The 21,078-nt window shown below is 44.2% G+C and overlaps 1 protein-coding gene across 3 annotated transcripts in view; it reads right to left on the minus strand.

The window, feature by feature from the left end:
- The window catches only part of LOC147896312 (2-oxoglutarate (2OG) and Fe(II)-dependent oxygenase superfamily protein), a 69,461-nt gene that overhangs the window by 42,766 nt on the left and 5,617 nt on the right, over positions 1–21,078 (minus strand). For all 3 annotated transcript variants that reach the window (XM_087382751.1, XM_087382749.1, XM_087382750.1), the window contains exons 3-4: positions 14,972–15,047; positions 14,817–14,889 (exon numbers count right to left, since the gene is read on the minus strand). In XM_087382751.1, the coding sequence (XP_087238877.1) occupies positions 14,817–14,889; positions 14,972–15,047 (149 nt within the window). The remainder of the gene's footprint in view (positions 1–14,816; positions 14,890–14,971; positions 15,048–21,078) is intronic.

Raw genomic sequence — 21,078 nt, forward strand, 5'->3', positions numbered from 1 at the left:
GATCAAGGACTTGACCTAAGGCTGAAATACTGACCTACGTAGCTCGTTCCTGACTGTGTTTAGACTAAGGAGTCACGACATACAACAAAATCACCTATTTAGGGATTTACTAAGCACTTGATGATGTAGCCAGAGTGGCACAATGCACCCAAGTGCACGGGTGCATGTGGCATTCCTCCTCATCAACTTGGCAGTAACTGCATCGCTTCCAAGTAGTCTACCAAAACCTGTGAGAACACCTGGAAAAAGCTTTCGTCTAACCATACCGCTTCATGGGTCCCTTGATCTCGGAACTTGGTAAAGAATTCCTAAATGCGTCATCCTGACCCATGCTTTCACATATGGAGAAGAATCTGTTCTAGCTCTATAATTTCCGTGTCGTCAATCACTTCGGGTTGCTTCTTGTACTGGGCTGATGTAAGGCTTCAACCACGAGGTGAAAGACATTGTGCATAGTCCAACTATATGAAAGCCATAACTTCATGGAGACGTCTTTGATCTTCTTAATAATCAAGAAGGGTCCAAACCTTCTGAAGGAGAGCTTACCTATTTCAATTTTTGCTTGATACTTCATAAATAAACCCTAAAGGTAACATCTCGACAAGACTTGTTGGTCTAGCACATGTGTGCTTTGGCTAGGCGGTCTTTGACTGACTCTGTAATCTCTGTCATGGATTCTATGATCTTATTGGCTTCAAGAGAAGGAGAAATCATCCTGGTAAGGCCTATACTAGAGGAAGAGAATACTCCCACTTCGTAAATCTACGGCAATGCCTTGAGCACGTCGAACACCAGCTGATTATATACTTATGCCTCCCACTCTGTCTACGGATGAAATATGCAGGACGTATGTAGCTTGGTGCCCATTCCTAAACAGGGCCCTCCAGAAATGAGAGGTGAACGTTGAATCCATGTCAGATGTAATGGTCTTGGCAACCCTCCAATGGGATATCAATATCTGATAAATAAGCTTGCTACATCTTCTGCACTGGCCGTCTGCTAACAAGGTATTGAGTATGCAAACTTGCTAAAGTGATCAATGATAGGTAAGCATTGAGTGTTTCAAGTACCTACGGATGCCAGAAGGGGCCCCACGAAATCCATAGCTATGTGCTGGAAAGGACCTTCTGATATAGGCAATGGCATAAGCAAACCTGCTGCATTCTTGTGGGACACTTTGAGTTTTTGGTAATCCAGGCATTTGAGAGCCATAGGCCTAGCAAAGCCCAACAAAAGATCGGTCTCTCCTGAGTCGTCGTGTGGGGACAGTCTAGCTTGTGATGGCCTGAGCCTTTTCGAGGTCCAAGCGGATGCCATCTGCTCTGATGAATAGCCTAAATACTTAATCTCCATCAGCCCAAACTCACTCTTTTTTGCATTAAGTCGAGCTAATTGCGTACGGCGGCGCCTCTGCTGCTGCTGCCCCGCTGAACGTTGTTGTTGCTGCCCCAGTCGACGCTACTGCTCTCTCTCCCGCTAACCTCCCCGCTCTCCCGCTAGCCTCACGTAGCCTCTCCACTCAGCCTCACGTAGCCTCCCGCTAGCCTCCTGTCACTCAGCCTCACGTAGCCTCCCATAACCTCTCCGCTCAGCCTCTCGACTGCCAGCCCCTCGTAGCCTCTTCACTAGTCCCTTGTAGCCCATCCGCTAATCCCCACGCCTCTCTCTCTCTCTCCCTCACGCTCAGCCGCTCTCCCTCCCCGCTCAACTTCTCCACTAGCCCGCTCAGCCTCCCCGCTCTCCCGCTCAGCCTCTCCCGCTAACCTCCCCGCTAGCCTCCCCGCTCTCCCACTAGCCTCCCCTCCCCTCCGCTCTCGCCACATTCGCCACTTTTTTTTTCCCCAACCCCCAAAAAAAAAAAAAAAATCCTCCTCTCCATCTTAACCTCTCCTTCTCCACCTCCCGGCTGCCTCTCCACCTTAGGCCTCCACCCCGCCTCTCCACCACCTCGCACTAGACATGTCTCCCATTATGGGGGGGGAGCTGGTGCTCCCGCTCCCGGTCGGACACTAAGACCTACACCCACTATTTTTTTATTTTATTTTTTTAAGGGTCCAAGAGAAATGGGGGACAAAGCCAAGAAGGACGACAACAACAACAACAAAAAGAAGCAAACGACACAACTGAAATTGGAGGATGTGAATACACGTTGATAGGATAAAATATGTATATATTTTTCTCCACATAGATTGTGCATGAGGGTAGACACTGAACACATGATAGTGTTAATTTGCGGGTTGTGTGTGAATAAGCCAATGTAACTGGCTGCACATGTAAAAGACCTTTTTATTTTGAACTTGAAAAATTAAAAGTTTTTTTTGCACCAGACCTCCAGAGCAAGGGTGTCCAGTGTGTGGTCAAATGAAATGTTTTTGGGGTCATGTTAAGTCAAGACACAGCACTGTTTGTCCAGGATGATGAGATGATGCTGGAGAGGGTGAGGATGGCCCTAGAGATCTTCTGTTCGGCTGCCGGTGCGAAAATCAACTGGAACAAATCAGTTGGTTTTCTCACAGACCCCGGGGCGTGCTCTCAGTGGGGGAGGTTTTTGGGTTTCAGGTGGATTCCGCGGGGACAGACAGCTAAATATCTTGGTTTTCAGGTCAGCCTGGATATCACACCAGCTCAGCAGTTTCTCCCGGTGCTAGATTCCATTCGACGGAAGCTGGCTTTCTGGAGCACTGCTAAGCTCTCCCTTGCAGGTTGTGCCCTGGTAGTCAACCAGGTCCTCCTAGCCACGGCCTGGTATGTGGCTTCCTGTTGGTGTTTCTCGAGATCCAGCGTGGCACAGCTTAGGAGGTTGGTTCGGAACTTCCTTTGGTCCGGGGAGGATGGCCTCAGAGATACCAGAGCCAGGGTTGCTTGGCAGACAGTCATTCTTCCGCAGGCCGAGGGAGGCCTGGGGGTCATCGATCCAGAGCTTCAGAGTCAGGCCCTGTTAGGCAAGCTAGTCATCCGTGGTTTGACCCCGGGGGGGCAAACGTGGAAGATGTTACTTCAGCAGGGGGTCGGTTCTTGTGTCCCGCGCCGAGGTGGAGAGTGGCTTCCGTCCCTCAGGTGGATCTTCACTTCCGCCCCGCTCACTCAGCCCCGTTCCCCACTCGCTCGTAGCCTCCTCATGGTGTGGAGGCGGCTCCGCCTCAGTCTCATCCAGTCCCCTCCTAGCTGTCAGGAGGAGATCGATCGCCAGCCGCTTATCTGGAACGATCGGGTCAGAGATGCCGAGGGCCTTCAGTTGGGGGAGAGATCACACATCAGGTGGGACGGCTGGATGCGGGGGCCAGCCCGGTCCCTTCGAGTTTGGAGGGACACGTACAGACATTTGGAGACGGCTGATCTTGCAGACGCAGCTGGAGGTGCCCGTGGAGCCCAGGCGAGACGTACGGAGATCGACGGCGCGATTCCAGCTGATTGGTTGGTCCCACCTGAGCTTCAGATCCTCATGCCAGGTGATGACCGTTGGCTGGGACAGTTCACCCCCCGTGGCATCCCACTAGTGGTCGCAGGGCTGATGGACGACTCCTCTGTTTCCTTCTTCGCGGTTTTGGGGGATGGGCGACTCAGTAGAGAGGATGTGCTCATCGACCCCCTACTCCCATGGCAGAGGATTCGGGTCGTAGGCCTTGTGGGGAAGGTTTGGCGCACCGACCCTTGCATAGAGCAGGATCAGCTGCAGCTTTGGCGTCTTTGGCTCTGGGAGGGGCGGGCCTTGTCAGAGCTTGATTGGGACCCAGGAGAGTGGAGATGGCCAGAGATTGCGACAGGTCAGGGGCCGACCTCCTTCTTTGCCTACAGCACGACTTTGGGCAGGCGAGTTCTAGGGAGGATGCAGAGCCGCCCTGTGGTTATCGTACCAAAGAAAGATGGACGATGGAGAGTATGTGTTAATTACAAACCGTTGAATGCTATGACGAAGAGTAATCACTATCCTCTCCCACATGTGGATGACATACTGGATAAGATAGCCGGTCATGAGATGTATAGTTTATGTGATGGGTATTCGGGCTATTTTCATATTGCAATTGCTCCTGAAGACCAGACAAAGACAACTTTCATTACTCCTTGGGGCTGCTTTTCTTATAAGAAGATGCCTTTTGGTTTGAAGGAAAACACAAATGAGGTACTTGCCCCTTTTCTTGATAAATTTTGCAAGGCTTTTATTGATGATATCTGTATTTTTAGTGATCAGAAGGATCATTGTTCCAAACTGGATCAAGTTTACTTGGGAGAATTGATGATAGTGGAGGACAACTTAATCCCAAAAAATGTAAGTTGGCACAGCCAAGCATTAAAGTATTGGGTCATGTTGTTTCTGAGAATGGAATAGAGCCAGACCCTGAGAAGATCAAAGCATTGGTTACTCTAGCACCTCCAACAGAGACAAGGCAGTTGCATACTTTCTTGCAAAAGGTTAAGTATCTTTCCAAATTCATTTCTATGCTTTCTCAAGTTTTGTATCCATTACAACAAGCAGTGAAGAAGGTGCCTTTGCAATGGACAAGTGAATGTGGAGAGGTTTTTGAAGCAGTCAAAGAGATTGTTGGAAGAGTGTCAAGTGTTAAAGCTCCTGATTTCGATAAGACTTTCTATGTTAATCCTTCAGTAGGGCCGGATGCATTGGGAGCCATTTTATTGCAGCAGGGAGAGCAATCAAGGTATATGAGGCCTGTGTTTTTTGCTAGTAGGGTAAAAAGTGAAGCAGAGAAGAAGTATTCAGCTACTGAATTGGTATTAGCCAGCTTTGTATTTGCATGTAGAAGATTTCGGAATTATTTATTGCCACATTCTTTTGTGGTACTTACCAGTTGTACTCTATTGCCACAACTTGTGAATGGTATTAATTTTTCACGAAGTATGGTGAGATGGGTAACAGAATTGCAGGAGTATACTTTTACTTTCCTGGTAGAGAATTCAACCAGAGCAACCCTAGCCGATTTGCTTACTTACAAAGATACTCCTATTTTAGTCAAGGAAGTGGAAGATCATACTGAAAGAGTGTAGGAAAAAAGTTTAGAAGACAGTTATACCTTGTTCTTTGATGGTTCTTACAGGAAGAGTATTGACAAAGCAACCGGTGGAATGGTTGCCTATGATCTTGATGGTAAGATAATTCGAAATCAGGTTTTCCCTTGAAGGTAAGCGGTAATAATGAAGCTGAATATGCTGCTTTAGCTGAAGGCTTGCAATCATGTTTGAAGATGGGAATAAAAAAACTGATCATAAAAGGTGATTCAATGCTGGTTGTAAAACAGATTCTGGGGGTGTGGAAGATAAAGCATGAACATTTAAAGAATTGGGTTAGCATTGTTAAAATTTTACTCAGACATTTTGATGCATGGTTGTTACAGCATGTGGACAGAAACTTGAATCATAAGGCACATGATGCTGCTTGTGGAGAGGAAAATGTTCAGGTGTGTGTAGTAAAAGTTCAAGAACCTTTGTACAGAGGGAGAGAGTATCTTTCGAATGTGGAGGCTTTCTTGCTCACAGGAAAAGTGCCAGAAGAGGTTCCGAAAGAAAAGAGGTATAGATTTGTTAAGACTTGTGAGCCTTATTGTCTTATTGACGATGTTTTGTATATGAAGGGTGCAGATTTAGTCTTGAGAAGAATCCCATGGCAAGCTGAGATCATGCATGTGCTTGAGGCAAATCATGAGGGGATTTGTGGCGGACATTTCGCATTCAAGACAATGCTAAGAAAGATACTAATGGAAGGGTATATCTGGCCCTCTCTACAGAGAGATATAAAGCATTGGTGCAGATCCTATTTACAATGCCAACAGATGGGAAGAAGAGTATTACATCCAGAGTTGAGAAATCTCATTATAGCATACAACATATTCGAGAAGTGCGGGATTGATGCAATCGGTCCACTTCCCATGACTTCAGGAAGTAAGCGTTACATTCTCACTGCGGTAGAGTATCTTTCGAGATGGGCAGAAGCACGGGCAGTTGCTTCAGTCAATGCTAAACAAGTGAGCAAGTTCATATATGAAGATATATGTTGTAGATTTGGAATGCCTCTGGAATTGGTAAGTGATAAAGGGCCTAGATTTAGGAGTGAGTTGGTTGACTTGTTGTGTGATAAGCTCAGAATTAAGCATAGATATGCTACTCCTTATTATCCTCAGTGTAACAGTAAGAATGAATATTTCAACGGCGGAGAGTTGATTAATATGATGAGTAAGATCATGAAGATGCATGGGAAAAGCTGGGATCAAGTTGTGCCACAAGCACTATGGGCTTACCGAATAGCAGTCAAGGAAGGTACACAGTTTTCTCCTTTTCATCTTGTATATGGAAAAGAAGCTATGTTGCCATTGGAAGTAGAAATTCCAGCTCTGAAGTTGCTCATGAAAATGGATGAAGAACCTAACACCGAGTATGAAAGAAGGTTGGTTGAACTACAGGAAGCTCAGCTTGATAGAATGAAGCAGTTGAACACTATGCTCAGACTCAGGAAAAGAATCAAATGAAAGCTAATTTGAAGTATAAGGATAAGAACATCAAAGAAGGAGACTTTGTATTAAGATATGACAGTAAACTGGATAGTACCTTCAAGACTAAATTTGTGACAAAGTGGGTGGGTCCTTTCAGTGTGTTTAAGAAGTATTCGAATGGATCTTATCAGTTGAGTGATTTGGATGGAAGTTTGCACACCAATCGAGTGAATGGGTACCGGTTGAAGAAGTATGTGATAAGAATAATGCAAGTGTCAACATGTGGGCCAGTTGTGATGGAAAAAGATGCATCCAGTGAAGTTTTGACTGAAGATATACTTGCTGCAGTGCAGTTTATGTTGGCTTCAAACTGTCAAACATGAATGTTTGCAGCCTTTTGGTTGGGCTAATATGATAGGATAAAATCTGTATATATTTTTCTCCACATAGATTGTGCATGAGGGTAGACACTGAACACATGATAGTGTTAATTTGCGGGTTGTGTGTGAATAAGCCAATGTAACTGGCTGCACATGTAAAAGACCTTTTTATTTTGAACTTGAAAAACTAAAAGTTTTTTTGCAGGGACTTATCAGGGAAATGATGAAATGCAATGTGGTTGTACCAGACCTCCAAAGCAAGGGTGTCCAGTGTGTGGTCAAATGAAATGTTTTTGGGGTCATGTTAAGTCAAGTCATGAAGGGTTTTTTTCTATTTTCCTGAGTCACTGTGGTCTTATATGTTATGGGAATTTGATGTGTTCTGGCGCCCATGTCAAGGGGCTTTTCATGTGTGTGTATGGGGGTGCATGCAAGTCTTAATGTGCATGCTAATGTGTGTGGGAATTGTGTGACTAAAGGTCCAAAATGTGCATTTAATGTGATTTGGGGGAAATGTCTTGAGAGTGGTAAAATGTCACTAGTGAGGTGGCAGATTAGGCTGAGGTGGCTGGACTGATTGAGAAGGCATCATGCTCATACATGTGGCTACGTGATAGAAGAAGGAAGCTTCTGGTTGATGAGCGAGCATGGTACGTGGAGTCTTGGGCTTGCAGATAAAGGAGAAGAGGCAGGAGATAGCGAAAAAAAGGAGGAGTCGGTGAAGAGCGGACGAGCTGTACGAAGAGCTGGTGCGATGGTGGGAGGCTCCTAGGGTGAAGAGGAGAGAGCAGCGCAAGGATCGCAACTGCTAGCTGGTTGAAGGGCTACACTGTAGGAGGGGGATTCCGTAGATGAAAGAGGCTGTGTGTGTGTGCATAAGCGAAGGGCTGAGCGCCTATGAAGAATACGGGCTAGTACGTGATGAGAAAGGAGCTTTGGGAACAAGCGTAGCCTTGCATCGGATGGCGTGCGTTGATTGAAGGCTGGAAAGAGCCGTACGGGTGGTACGGAATCTGAAGCGTGGGTTTTGTACGGGCTGCAGTATGAGGTTGTACGGGGTGTAATTGTTGATCAGTACGGGCTGATAGTACGGTGCCTTGATTACAGGCTGAACAGGCACGTACGGGTCATTAAAGATGTCTTCTATGAGCTGTACGGAAGATGGTCATCATTAAATGCAGACTGTACGGATTACTGTGTGGTTGTACGGGCCTGCTGTCGTACGTATAATTGTACGGCTGCTTGTACGGTGAATATACCTGCAGGTTTACAGATGATGGTACCCGCCAGTTCTTCTTTTGAACAGCTTGTGGCCTTGGGAGTCGTGCTGGCCATTGAGCAATGCGCTGTGGGTTCATAGTGTTCTGAGGCTGACTGCTTTCTGAGTTTTTTTTGGGGAAAAGTGCAGTTCTAAGTTTAGTTTGTTTCGGGCTGTGTAGGCTTTCCCCTCTTTTAAAGAGTCTGGGTGTGCTCTAGTCAGATTGTGTGGGAGGTTGACTTGTTACTTGTGTGTTCTGGATACCCGCTCTGAAAGTCGGTGCATAAGCTCTACCTTGAGAGCTACCACATTACAGTACTGATCCCGGGAAAGTCCTGAAGATACGATTTTGTCTCTAGAGTTGGATTCTAAAGAAGTGGATATGATTGTATGGGGTCAGCAGTAAAGTACTGAGTCATTTTGTGTTTGTCCGAAGACAGTCCTGTGTTTCTTTTTTTTTCACATCAACGTTACAACCGAAGTGGACTCGGGGTAGACAGCAAGGCAAAGGCAAGACCCGCCTCAGCTTCTTCAGCCCCTATCTCTACCTCAACCTCAACTCCCACTACAGTTTCAGTTGCTCCAAGCCTCAGCTCCCTCTATCTCTATCTCTACTTCGACTTCAGCCCCCGCTTCAGGCTCAGCTCTAGTTCCAGTCTCAGCTCCCTCTACATCTACGATCAGTGACATACTCATGCCCATGGCGCCGGTTGTTGCTCCCTCCCCCTCCTCTCCTGTTACAGCTCTTGCACAACTTATGACCCCTACTTCGGAGGTGTCATACACTGTTCCGCATTACGCTTCACTCTCCCCTCTCCCTCTCAGTCAGCCCACGCTCCCACACCCCGTTGGGACTGCCTCATCCATTCCACTTTCATCTCCGTTCCTCACTCAGTCACCATCCAGTTTCCGGACTCAGTCCCACACTTTCATGCCACAGTCACCACAGTTTCAGCATGGACATGGGTGGGCTGATACACCAGAGGCCCGTGAAACCTTGCTCATGGAGATACATAGTTTCCGTGAGCGTGAGATGGAGCTGACTCGCTTCGCACGGGAGCAGGTCCGCTTCAACCAAGAGCAGAGCCGCATCATACAAAGAGCAGGCTAGGGCCATTCGAGAGCAGGCGGGTCTTATTCAAGGACTCAGACAGGATATCATACAGCTCCGACAGGAGGTCACAGCCATACACACTGTCCCAAGGAGTACCCCAGTGGTCAAGGCACAGATTGCGAGCATGCAATCTGCTATTGAGGAGACTTCCAGATGGGTTGACGTGGCCAAACGGGAACCCGCAAGGGTAACCGTTTCGGCTACCCTCATGGAGCAGCAGCAGCAGAGAGCCAGTAAGGCTCTCAACATCAGAGTACGCAGGATCCCACGCACTAAGGCTACACAGATGGTAGATGCGACTGCGTTCGTGGCTGCTACACTGGGTGTGGTTGAGCACAGGATAGAGAGGGCATGGCGGGTGGGGAGAGATCCCAACCGAGAGCAACCCCTGATCATACGGTTCCATGACACTCGGGCACGACTGTCAGCTCTACGACGCAGGTCAATCCTTCGAGACCAGCCAGCGATCTCTATGGATGAGGACCTCACACCTTTACAGGTTGAGGAGAGGCGCTCTTTGCTGCAGCAGCAGGATCAGGCCCGGAAGGAGGGGAAGTGGACAGTGGTACGAGAGGGACGACTTCTTACAGGCCCCCGTAGGGCACCTGTCCCCTCCCCTACATAGGGAAGCGGGGTCTCTGAGACTCAGATATCCGAGACCCTGTCCTGCACCATTTGGAACTGTAATGGTACCTTATGGTCAGAACCAAGGAACTTCTCGGAACCCTATACAGGCCACGACATAGTCTTTTATACAGAGACACATCAGAGTCCAGAGTGTCCTCTTCCAATAGTCAGCGAGTATACACGGGAGCCTGCCTATAGAGATGAGACGAGGGGTACAAGAGGAGTTCGAGGTTCAGGTGGAGTTGCAGTCCTTTTCAGATCCACACTTCGGGGGACCATTTCAGTAGAGCAGAGAGATACGCATTCCAGATTTCTTTGGATCCGGATTCAACACATGGACAGCCGGGATCTGTTTGTCACAGTTTGCTACTTCCCCCCTGAGACCTCCCACTTTGCCAGAGATATTCAAGGTGATGATGAGACATCCCCATTTGCTACCCTTTATCAGTCCATCGTTGACTTCTCTAGCCGCAGAGAAGTCCTTCTAGTAGGGGACTTCAACGCGAGGACAAGGGCCCGTCATGTACCACTTCTTGACTCCAAAGATGATTCCACTCTACTGCCAGATATTGACCTTGAGGAGGCAGGTATGCTACGGGTTTCGGCTGACAGGCGAGGTCCATTCTCATCTTATGGACAGGCCCTATTAGACCTCGGTAGGATACATGATCTCATCATCTATAATGGTCTTGACAGAGGGCCCGCCTCAAGTGGTTTCACATGCTTTCCACATGGGGGGGCTCCAATGTTGTTGATTACATCATGGGATCCCTTGTCTTCACATCTCGCATTACTAACTTCACTGTAGCATCTCTCCCCCCCCAGGGGCTGATCGTCCATACCTTTTCTTTAGCATCTCCACCTCCCTTTGCACAGTACCTCCCACCCCACTCAGTGCTTACTCCACTTACCACGATATACGCTTTGATTGGGATCACTCACCTTCTTACTATGGCCATCTATACATACTTCTCGCTTATATTGACTTCATACCCCTTTTAGAGGATCGTGCTGCCCTTGTCACCCGCTCACTACACGAGGCTGCCATTCACGCTTTCCCCCATACCACCCGCTCCACCCGCCCACCACCCCCTGGAACCGTACCCTATAATAGTTGGTACGATGATGAGTGTAAGGCTTTACGCCGTCAACTCAGATTCGAAACCAAAAACGGTCTTCCGAGCGCACCAGATATGCTACGTGTATACCGTAGACTAGTACGGAGGAAGAAACTAGACTTCGTTCGTGGCTATCTGTGTCGAGAGAAGTTTAAGCGCCAAACCCTTGTATGGCATCCAGAGGCTTGGGATTAGGTGGACTACATGTTGAGCGGCAGACATACATTGATTGGGCACACTAGGACAATAGCTCAACTAGTTTTCTGCAGCATGGAGTCGGCTTTCCCAAGAGACAGCGGTATGCAAAGAGCACTCTTTTACCTGAGGGGGGTAGACAAGGATGCTGGAGATAGACGTCACCATTCCCAACTCCTGAAGGATTGGTCTATAGAGCCTCATCTCACCTGAGCTAGTATAGGCAGTTCTCTATGGCAACTCTGCCCTAAGGATCCTTTAGATGCACCAAGTTGTCGGTGCCTTCTGATCCATCATTACAAAGTGCAGTCGGAGGGTTTCTTAAGCCAGAGTCAGAGGAAGAACAAAGTTGGATGGGATCTTGGAGATACTTGAGTGGTAGCAGATCAGAATAGTTGGTCGTCTTGGTAAAGGTTGGTCCATTGACCCAGCACTAGTGTCGCGATGGCAGCTTTGGTGGTGGAAGAGTTGTCCCCTTCAAAAGGTACAGTGGGATCTGGGCAAGTGGTGTTGGCCTTCCAAAGTAGGACACTCATATATATTATAGAGGTGCCCTTTTCCTCGTACACTATACGCATTGGTTGCCATGTACAACTTGAGGCAACCGCCTTGACCCCTTCAAGAGAGCGGCAAGAGTAGAGTAGCAGGTGCCCCATGAGGTGACTTCCCGATTTTGGTCACAATTGTGGACTATCCTTTTGGCCATGATTACATATTTCTTTTGGATGGTAGCCCACAGAAGATTGCGCATTGCCCCGTGGTTGGACAGTGCTGGCAGATGGGAGGTGCCACTGATACATAGTGCTAGAGCTGCCCCACAGAACAGGGACCCTCCGCATCGTTGCAAGGACACAGAGGATGCAGCGGCACGTCACTTGGGGCGGCATGGCAGCCTCAGCTGATAGAGGGGGTTCATGCCCTCTCTATTGACAACGTTATGCCAACCTACAGGATCCAAGGGCAGAGATCTTCCAAATTGAGGTGCAGAATGCAACTCCTTTTCATCCGTACCCTCACCTGAGGACAGTATTTGGGAGAAGGTGTCTAGCACTACTGCTGGGACATTTGGGTCGCCCGTTGTGCAGTTTGGTGATGGGAGGCCAGAAGGTCCCTCCAACAGCCACCCCTTAATCTATAACTTGTGCACAATATGGGAGCGAGGGACAATGAGATCTCAGGCGACCTCCAAAATGCAAGCAGTTTCTGCAAGGCTTGGCCTGCATGTCTTCTACACATTCACTGATTGTATAGTCCGCCACCTTGGTTGTTGGCCCTGTTTCAGAGATTCCCTAGGCAGTGAGCTGTGTTCTCTGTGAACAAGATGGTCAATATCTCTATTGTGTTTCTTCCATAATCAGCACCACAATGGATAGTGATTTGTATGGTTGGTTTTTTCTGAAGCTTTAATGGAATGCTCCTTTTCTCTAGATAAAAAAGAAGGTCTGGGCTGTTCCTTGAAAATATTCACATCTGATACAACAAGGGTGATATCAGATCTTAGCTCTGATGCCACTGAAGAAATCCTAGTAACCTAGTATCATTGGTGAGCTGCGTAAAAATATACATCAAACATTGATGATCGGTTTTCAGCACGGAGTGAGATCGCATAAGATAATGTTATCATGTGCGGTAGGTATGAACAATAGCACGGAACTCTTTGGCATTAACCGGATATCTAGACTGGATGTCATAGTGTTTATGGCTGTCAAAATTTTCCGTCTCGAATCAAGACTGCTCCAATATCCATTCGTTCTTGACCTCAAATGAGGTTAGTAATAGCCATAACCAGTGTTGTATCCCTGAAAATACATCACGAGTGTACCTTCACAATTGGGTGCATCCCTAAAATAAGGGAGCGTGTCATTTCACGAAGGGGTGTGTCCCTTCATGATCGGCTGTGCCTTTGAACGAAGGATATGTCTTCACAAAGGGAGTCTATTTGGTGAAGAGTGTATCTGGGACAGCCGGTCACACAAAGGGGCATAGGTCTAGTCTTGATTATTCATGTCATTTGGTGACGTGGGGGATGGAGAGGTCACTAAGAACATTCTGTGTGATGGGTGTTTTAAAAAATAAACATCAAGACTTCTCCATCTCTTCCATGTGGATGCTTTCTAGTGTAGTATCTACTATCAGCTGACCTACAAAGTAGTAGATGGAATTGCTTTCTATGAGCATGAGTTAAAGATTGCTCAAATACCATTGTAAAAATCCTAATAATCTAATATCATTAGCGAACTGAGAAGGTAAAAGACATTGTAATGATAGCACAAAGCAAGAATATGTATTGCATCAAAATGTTGAAGAAGCACTGATCCATACAGTATGACTCTGTCACAAGCGTCACACTTGAAAAGGTGTGTCCGAAAAAGTGTATGCGTAAAAAGGTGTGTACCCATTGTGAAGGGTGCAACCCTTTATGAGAGGGCGTACATAAAATTTATACAAGTAGAAGCATCCTCTTCATTAAAGCATGTGTCTCTCTGTAGGCCTTGTAAAGGGTTATGCCTCAAAAGAGGAGTCCTATCAAATGAGCATACCTTTCACAAGGTTCCGTACATTCAACCATCTATAAATCTAAAATTTAGAGAAGGGATAAGTAATGAATTGCGGCAACATCTACACTCAAAACGAGCACATCAGGGAGAGTCGTTAAGCACAAACACACTTGCACATGTTTATCCTTATCGCATTTTGTGAGAACTTTTTATTCATCCAAGGACACTGAACCCATTGTCTAAAAAAACATCTGATCTATTACAATCTGATGTTCAATCCCTTGAAAAAAATGCATGTATCTTCAAAACCTGGGTAAAGAAATGTATTTTTTCTTGGCTGACCTCCTTTCCTATACTAAATGAGACGTGTAACTTAGTCCTTGTCATTCCGAATGCTACACCATTGGAATATAGTGCTTAGTTTTTGCCCAGCAGCATGCTCTTCATTGAGACCTTTCTTTCCCACTTTTAATGGTCCTCTTGATTTCCCATCTTTTTATAGGACATCAGCTTCACTTTAAGGCCATTGTTCCAACTTGACTCTCTTCAACCGCTGCAAAATGCTCACTTCATAAAATACTAAAACTCTTCAAGAATCTCTCTTTTCTAACTGAATGAGATATTTAAAATCTTGTATATGCTCCCTTGGAAACCGTTCTAAAGCTACTTCTTTATATAGAAAAAGTTTGAAGTTTAATATGATTAACGAGCTCAAGGTGGATAATAAGTTCGAATTATGACCTTGCTTTCCCAAGCTGACCATGTATAGAACTCAAGATTGATAACTCATTACACTGCTGGTTGGATTTCTTGTATGAAGCTGGACATCAAAAGTAAATTTTCATCTAAAGCCCAAGAGATCATGAAGCCTATTAAAACATTGAAAGCATTGCCTCAACATTCACTGCATGCAACACCTGAAAAAGTCCAGGATTCATCTTTGAACATGTAAACTCAAAAGCCTTGATTTAGTATGAGGGACATATACATTATGGCTTTAGAGTAGGCAGCATTAGAACTCACTAATAGATTCAACAAGTGATCAACCACATCCTAAATAATAACAATCTCAAGAGAGCTACAATCCATCAGTATAGACAAATATTGATTCCCGATATCCAATACTCTTGTAAAAATCTCAACTAGGACTGCAAATTCAAAAACTAATTCTTTGTAATCAACTTACCGTGTAATGCCTCTGTTTCAAGTATGGTCTGTCCCTGTCACTATGCCATCCTATCTTTGCCCCTGTGGTCCAGCTGTGTCCAAAAACCGCGATATAAGAGTAAAATCAACAATTTAGCAAGTCAGCGCTCTATGAACCCAGCAGAACCAACTGACCTGATCAAGCCAGTGAATTCCACAAACAGCTCAAACTCACACCCATATTGCTCTTCAACCAATTCCTTCAACTTCTCTGGTCAGAACATATGCATTTTGAGCATGCCACATACTCTATCAAGCAAGTAGCTAGAAAGTAAATACAATACAAAAGTCGCCAAAGTTAAGTTTAATGCATTAATGACAAAATAAGCAATTGTAAAAGTGCCTCAACTTTTCATGCATCCAAATCTTGATAGATTTGGTTTTGCTAAAAGGTCTTCTGAAATAAAAAGTACTAGTATGGTTTTGGTTCCTAGTGAAAGTACTCTGCTTCTTGTCTTATGCTTTCTCCCACATTCAGGGCAACCCGAAAGACATAGTGGCTGCTCACATACCACACGGGTCCTCATTCTAAGGTTCCCCTTTCGGGCACACTCAAGGACTCACTTACAATTCCTATGTGAACTTATAGTCACATAGTATGGTTTTGGTTCCTAGTGAAAGTACTCTGCTTTCTTATGCTTTCTCCCACATTCAAGGCAACCCGAAAGACATAGTGGCTGCTCACATACCACACGGGTCCTCATTCTAAAGTTCCCCTTTCGGGCACACTCAAGGACTCACTTACAATTCCTATGTGAACTTATAGTCACATAGTATGGTTTTGGTTCCTAGTGAAAGTACTCTGCTTCTTGTCTTATGCTTTCTCCCACATTCAAGGCAACCCAAAAGACATAGTGGCTGCTCACCTACCACCCGGGTCCTCATTCTAAGGTTCCCCTTTCGGGCACACTCAAGGACTCACTTACAATTCCTATGTGAACTTATGGTCACATGTCCAGCTCATTTTGCTCTACTCCTACGTCCAGCATAACGCCTGTACAAAGGGGATACCAGCACCATCATCACATTATAGATGATGTAACATCTTTTTCCACATAAATATATACCTTTGGAAGACTAGAATGTATCCAATCTTACAAATTGAATTTTTAGTTAAATTTTTAAATTAAAACTTCTTCCACAACATCTACTTACATCCTCAGAAACAATCTTTTAATTTGCTTACACTTCCTAAAATGCGTTTCCTTCCGCTATCTTTCCTTTATCTAGATGATACTCTAGAAATAATGTATTGATTCCTTAAAATCAAGGATTAACTTTTCGTGCAGAAGGGTGGCTTGTTCAATCAACTCAATAAAAGTCATTCTCCTACTACTGTCAATTTCAAGTAACCATTTCTCTAACCAGCTGACATGAAATACCAGATGCATTTTACAACTTTCTTGTAGTGCTAGCTTGAAAGCAAGCTCACGATTCTATTAAAGTATTGCAAAAAGTCAAGAATATTTGTGAAACAATTCAGACAATCACCAATTTTAAAACAATTCAAATAGACTTTCTCAGATTCATCAAAAATGACTTTCTTCTATATGGATTCACATATTTATCTCTATCTTGAACCCTTTTAATACTAACTTTGGCAGGTAACATTTCACTCATATTATCAAGAAAGTCCTTAGCTCCTTGTACCTTTTCCTTCTTAGACACTAGTGCTCTAAACTGAAACTCCACACACTAACATGAATGGACTGTAGCTATTGCAAAACTCCAAAATTGAAAGGTACTCTTCCCAATTCATCTGGCCTACTCATATATGCTCGTAGCATACATTTGATTAATGCTTTCTGTCTACATATGCAACTGTTGGTCCAACGTACTGAAACTTGTTTTTAACCTCGGAAAGATAGCCCTGTAAAATTGGTAATAAAACTCACTCACCTGTAAAATTCAGACAATCACCAATTTTAAAACAATTCAAATAGACTTTCTCAGATTCATCAAAAATGACTTTCTTCTATATGGATTCACATATTTATCTCTATCTTGAACCCTTTTAATACTAACTTTGGCAGGTAACATTTCACTCATATTATCAAGAAAGTCCTTAGCTCCTTGTACCTTTTCCTTCTTAGACACTAGTGCTCTAAACTGAAACTCCACACACTAACATGAATGGACTGTAGCTATTGCAAAACTCCAAAATTGAAAGGTACTCTTCCCAATTCATCTGGCCTAACTCATATATGCTCGTAGCATACATTTGATTAATGCTTTCTGTCTACATATGCAACTGTTGGTCCAACGTACTGAAACTTGTTTCTAACATCGGAAAGATAGCCCTGTAAAATTGGTAATAAAACTCACTCTCCTGCTCACTAATCCTTTGAAAATGATCTCACTCGGTAGTTTTCATAGTGTTTTGTTCGAATAAAATCAGCCATCTCAATCAACAAATCCACAAACATCCGCATAAAGTCATGGCCTCCTGTAATTTAGGTGAATCAAAACCAAAAAACCATCAAATTGCTTTCCCATTTGCCAAATGGATACTACGTGAAGCAAGCCTAGCTTAATGCCATCCACTTTATTCACTTGAAACTTCTGGCAGTTAATAATATAATGTTGGGCATCCTTACTCATACCTTGCTAGAAACAGGTTCCTTCAAAATAACATGAGCCTTCCAAATATTTGGGCAGCCGAAAATTGAACAGTCATGAATTTTTTAAAAATGGGCACCTTAATTCTTTAGCATTTGGAACATGCATTCTCCCCCATTTAACCACTTCAATAAGTACCTTTTCGCTTGAGTTCTTAGGGCACAAACTTAAGGTGAAAAGCTTGAAAAGTTTCACTACAGTCCCAACCATTATGTGTCACTCATACCAACATATGATAATGTACCATTGATGCCAATGTCAAGTATCTCACCTTTGGATTCCACACCTACTTCGGATGCTTCACGCATGTAAACTCTATTAACTTCTTTCCATATTTCAAAGTAGAGAGCATCATATTCACATCTAAGCTTTTAGGACAATAGGATGAAATCAAGTAGAGATCAATTCACTAGCATTCGTCTAGGGGCATTAAATATCATGTCTCACTAAACAATAATTCTGCCATCAACCGAGACACCACACGAAATTCAAGAAAGCATAAGCACGGCTGTCAATCACCAATTATCCGTAACTCAGAGAATTTTGCAAAAGAACTAGAACCTAGTGGACCCTTTTGGAAGAAGCAAAGACATCAAATGTGTGAGAGAAGCATTGGCACAAATCACGTGACAATAGATGGCATCAAGCTCAGCTACTTTGCTCATGCATACAAAGAAAAGGCATCTAGGTATTTCAAATGGCACCCACCTGCATGCACGGAGAAAGAATACTAAGAATCAACTCTTTCAAACTTTCCACAATACCGAAGCGGAAAGAAGACAGCTATAGTGTATGACGAGCTGACAAATTTACTTAAATCCTCAAAAGGCCATTGCATCATGTACTCAATATAATAATTAGAATCCTGTGCACAGCTCTAGGAAAGGAACCTAGTCTTTGTAAGCTTGTTAATATCAATTCAAAAGCCCTTGAACATTCATACCAAAAAGCCAAGAATCTTGAAAATATGTTTATAGAGACAAGCAAAGTATATGTTAACCAAAGAGAAGAAGGACAGGATCACATGAATGAGCCTCCCGAAATGGCAAATTGAAAACAGACAAAGAGACCAAGAAGAATTTTGAAGGGACAGAGGACCTAATAGTAAGAAAAGGACCAAGAGGTCTTGCACTATCAAGTCGGTGAAGATCTGATTTTCTTCACTCATCTTTGGGTGGAAATTTGGTCTTTTGCCTCAAATTGGTTCAAGATCAGGATTTGACAGATTTTGTGAAATTTCCACTCAGTTTTGAGTGAGAAATTTGGAGCTTTTGCCTCAAATTCAGTCATTTGCAGATTTTGGCAATTTGGGTTGTTTTGCTGCAGGCAGATTTAGTGACCTTGGCAGATATTTACTAGACATTGCACATTTTGCAGGCAGCTTTAGTGGCATTTTGCAGTGTTTGGAGTATTATAGGCATTTGCAGTTTTGGGATATCCTACTTCAGCTTGTTTTGCAGAATTTACTTTGTTTCAGACTAAAGCTCGTATTTGAAGATGGCTCAGAATCAAAATTGAAATCCAGAAGATGTTTTTGGTGTTTGGCCCTAGAGGATAAATTGGATGGCACCAATTATTCCCTATGGAGTTCTATGTTAAAGAATCTATTGGCTGCAAAGAGTCTATGGGGGTTTATCATGCAAATCCAGGAGATGCAGTCATTGCTCCTAGTACACATCAACAAGGAGGTAATCCCCATTATAGGCAGCAAGCTTAGCTGAGGCTAGAACCAATTGCACCTCTCCATTCCAGAGATGCCCAAGCTTTGTCACTGCCTTGCCTTTTAAGAGATTCATCATACCTCATATCTGTTCCTTTAGGACCTTCAAGCAAGCTTGGGATACCTTGGAGAATATGTGTCATGCAAGGAATGAGCCCAAGGTCTCTTACTTAAAAAGATAGCTTAACTATGTCAAGATGCAGGATGGTGACTCAATGTTAGATCATTTGACTAAGATCCAGGATCTTAGAGAATAGTTGTTGAACATTAATGAAGTTATACCTTATAATCAAGTTGTGTCTACAACTCTGAGTTCTTGTCTTTTCATACTTCTTTGAATTTGTCCATGAGGAGTAGTACAAAATTGTGGGGCTACTATTGCAAGAATAACAAACAAGGAAAACCTGAAGGAAAAAAGAAGCCTCATTTTGGTCGCTCTCAGTCCAAGATTCATTCAGCTCAGCCATCAAAGAAAATTTCAGAGAATGTGGGTCAGCCCAAAAAGAACAAGAAGCCTGGACACCACATCAATGAATGTAGGAAAAGGTTGGAGACAGAAAAGCAAAAGAAGGAAGCTGGAATGACAGTTTCAAATTCCAATGCATCAATGCAAGCAAGGGTAGTGCTTCAGCAAACCTTGTTACCAAAGATTGGTCCTTTTTGGCCTGCAATTATGATGCCAAGATGTCAACCATGAGGTTGCCTCACTCAATGTGAGTGATGCTTCAAATGCAGTTTGGTACTCTAACAGGTATGCCTCACTCATTATGAGTGACGTTTCAGATGCAGTTTGGTACTTTGATAGTGGTGCTTCCAGGCACATTAATTCCCACAAAAAAAAAACGCAGATTTGCAACCTGCACTTGTTGGCAAAAGAGTGTCTTGTCCAAACAAATCTTCGTACCCTGTACAAGGAATTGGGAGGACTTTGCTGTCATGAGTTGATCCGACTGATATGACTCGCTAATGTCCTGTATATGCTAGGGATTAGGAAGAATTTACAATCTGAGTCCTCTTTTGGGAAAACAGGTTTTGCTGTCATTTTTGAAAATGACAGGTATATTGTCAGGGATGGAGAAAAGGACTATCAGATAGTCACTGCAGGCATTTCAGATTTTCATCGGTATATTCCCCAAAGGAAAAATCAATTGTCTTTCAGTGCTTCGGGCAGTTTGTTCCTATGGCAGAGAACGAGTCTGGGTGCAAAGTGCAGACTTTGAGAACAGACACAGGGGGGGAGTATATGTCAGATGCCTTCAAAGATTTCTTTGATGAAAGACGGATTATGCTTCAATCTACAAACCCATATACACCTCAGCAAAATGGTGTTGCTGAAAGGAAAAATAGGTCTCTAATGGAGATGCCCAAATGCATGATCAAAGAAAAGAGGTTGCCATATAGGTTTTTGGATGGAGGCAATAATGTGTGTAGCACACGTCTTGAATACATGCCCCACCAAGGCCTTGAGAACTATGACTCCCTTTGAAGATGTGTTTGAAGGGTTCTTCCCACTGGCAGTTGAAGGCAATTCAGAGCAGCCAGTAAAAGCCCAGAATATTCAACCTATACGTGCTGATACACATAAGCCTTTGCATGCTCCAGAGTAGGTCCAGGATCAGCCTATCACACATGAGGATGTGCAAGAGGTTGTCAAAAAGGAGAGGGCTGCTTCATAGGAAGCTAGAACCAAGGTGGTAAGAGGTGTGCTGTAAGGGGCACGTAAGGTACGAGACTCTAAAGACTCTTAAATTTTAGAGGCATAAGAGGCATTAGTTAAGTGTTTATATTTTACTTTTCCAAGTGGCTGGAGTAGACTCAAAAACTATTCCACATTCACAAGACATGTATGTGTACTCATACTAAACATAACCATCATTGATCAGCCTGCATTATAGAAATTTAA

Source organism: Dipteris shenzhenensis, chromosome 12 (genome assembly GCF_047967505.1).
Source record: "Dipteris shenzhenensis isolate YYH24624 ecotype China chromosome 12, Dip_SZ_1.0, whole genome shotgun sequence".
Taxonomy (NCBI): domain Eukaryota; kingdom Viridiplantae; phylum Streptophyta; class Polypodiopsida; order Gleicheniales; family Dipteridaceae; genus Dipteris; species Dipteris shenzhenensis.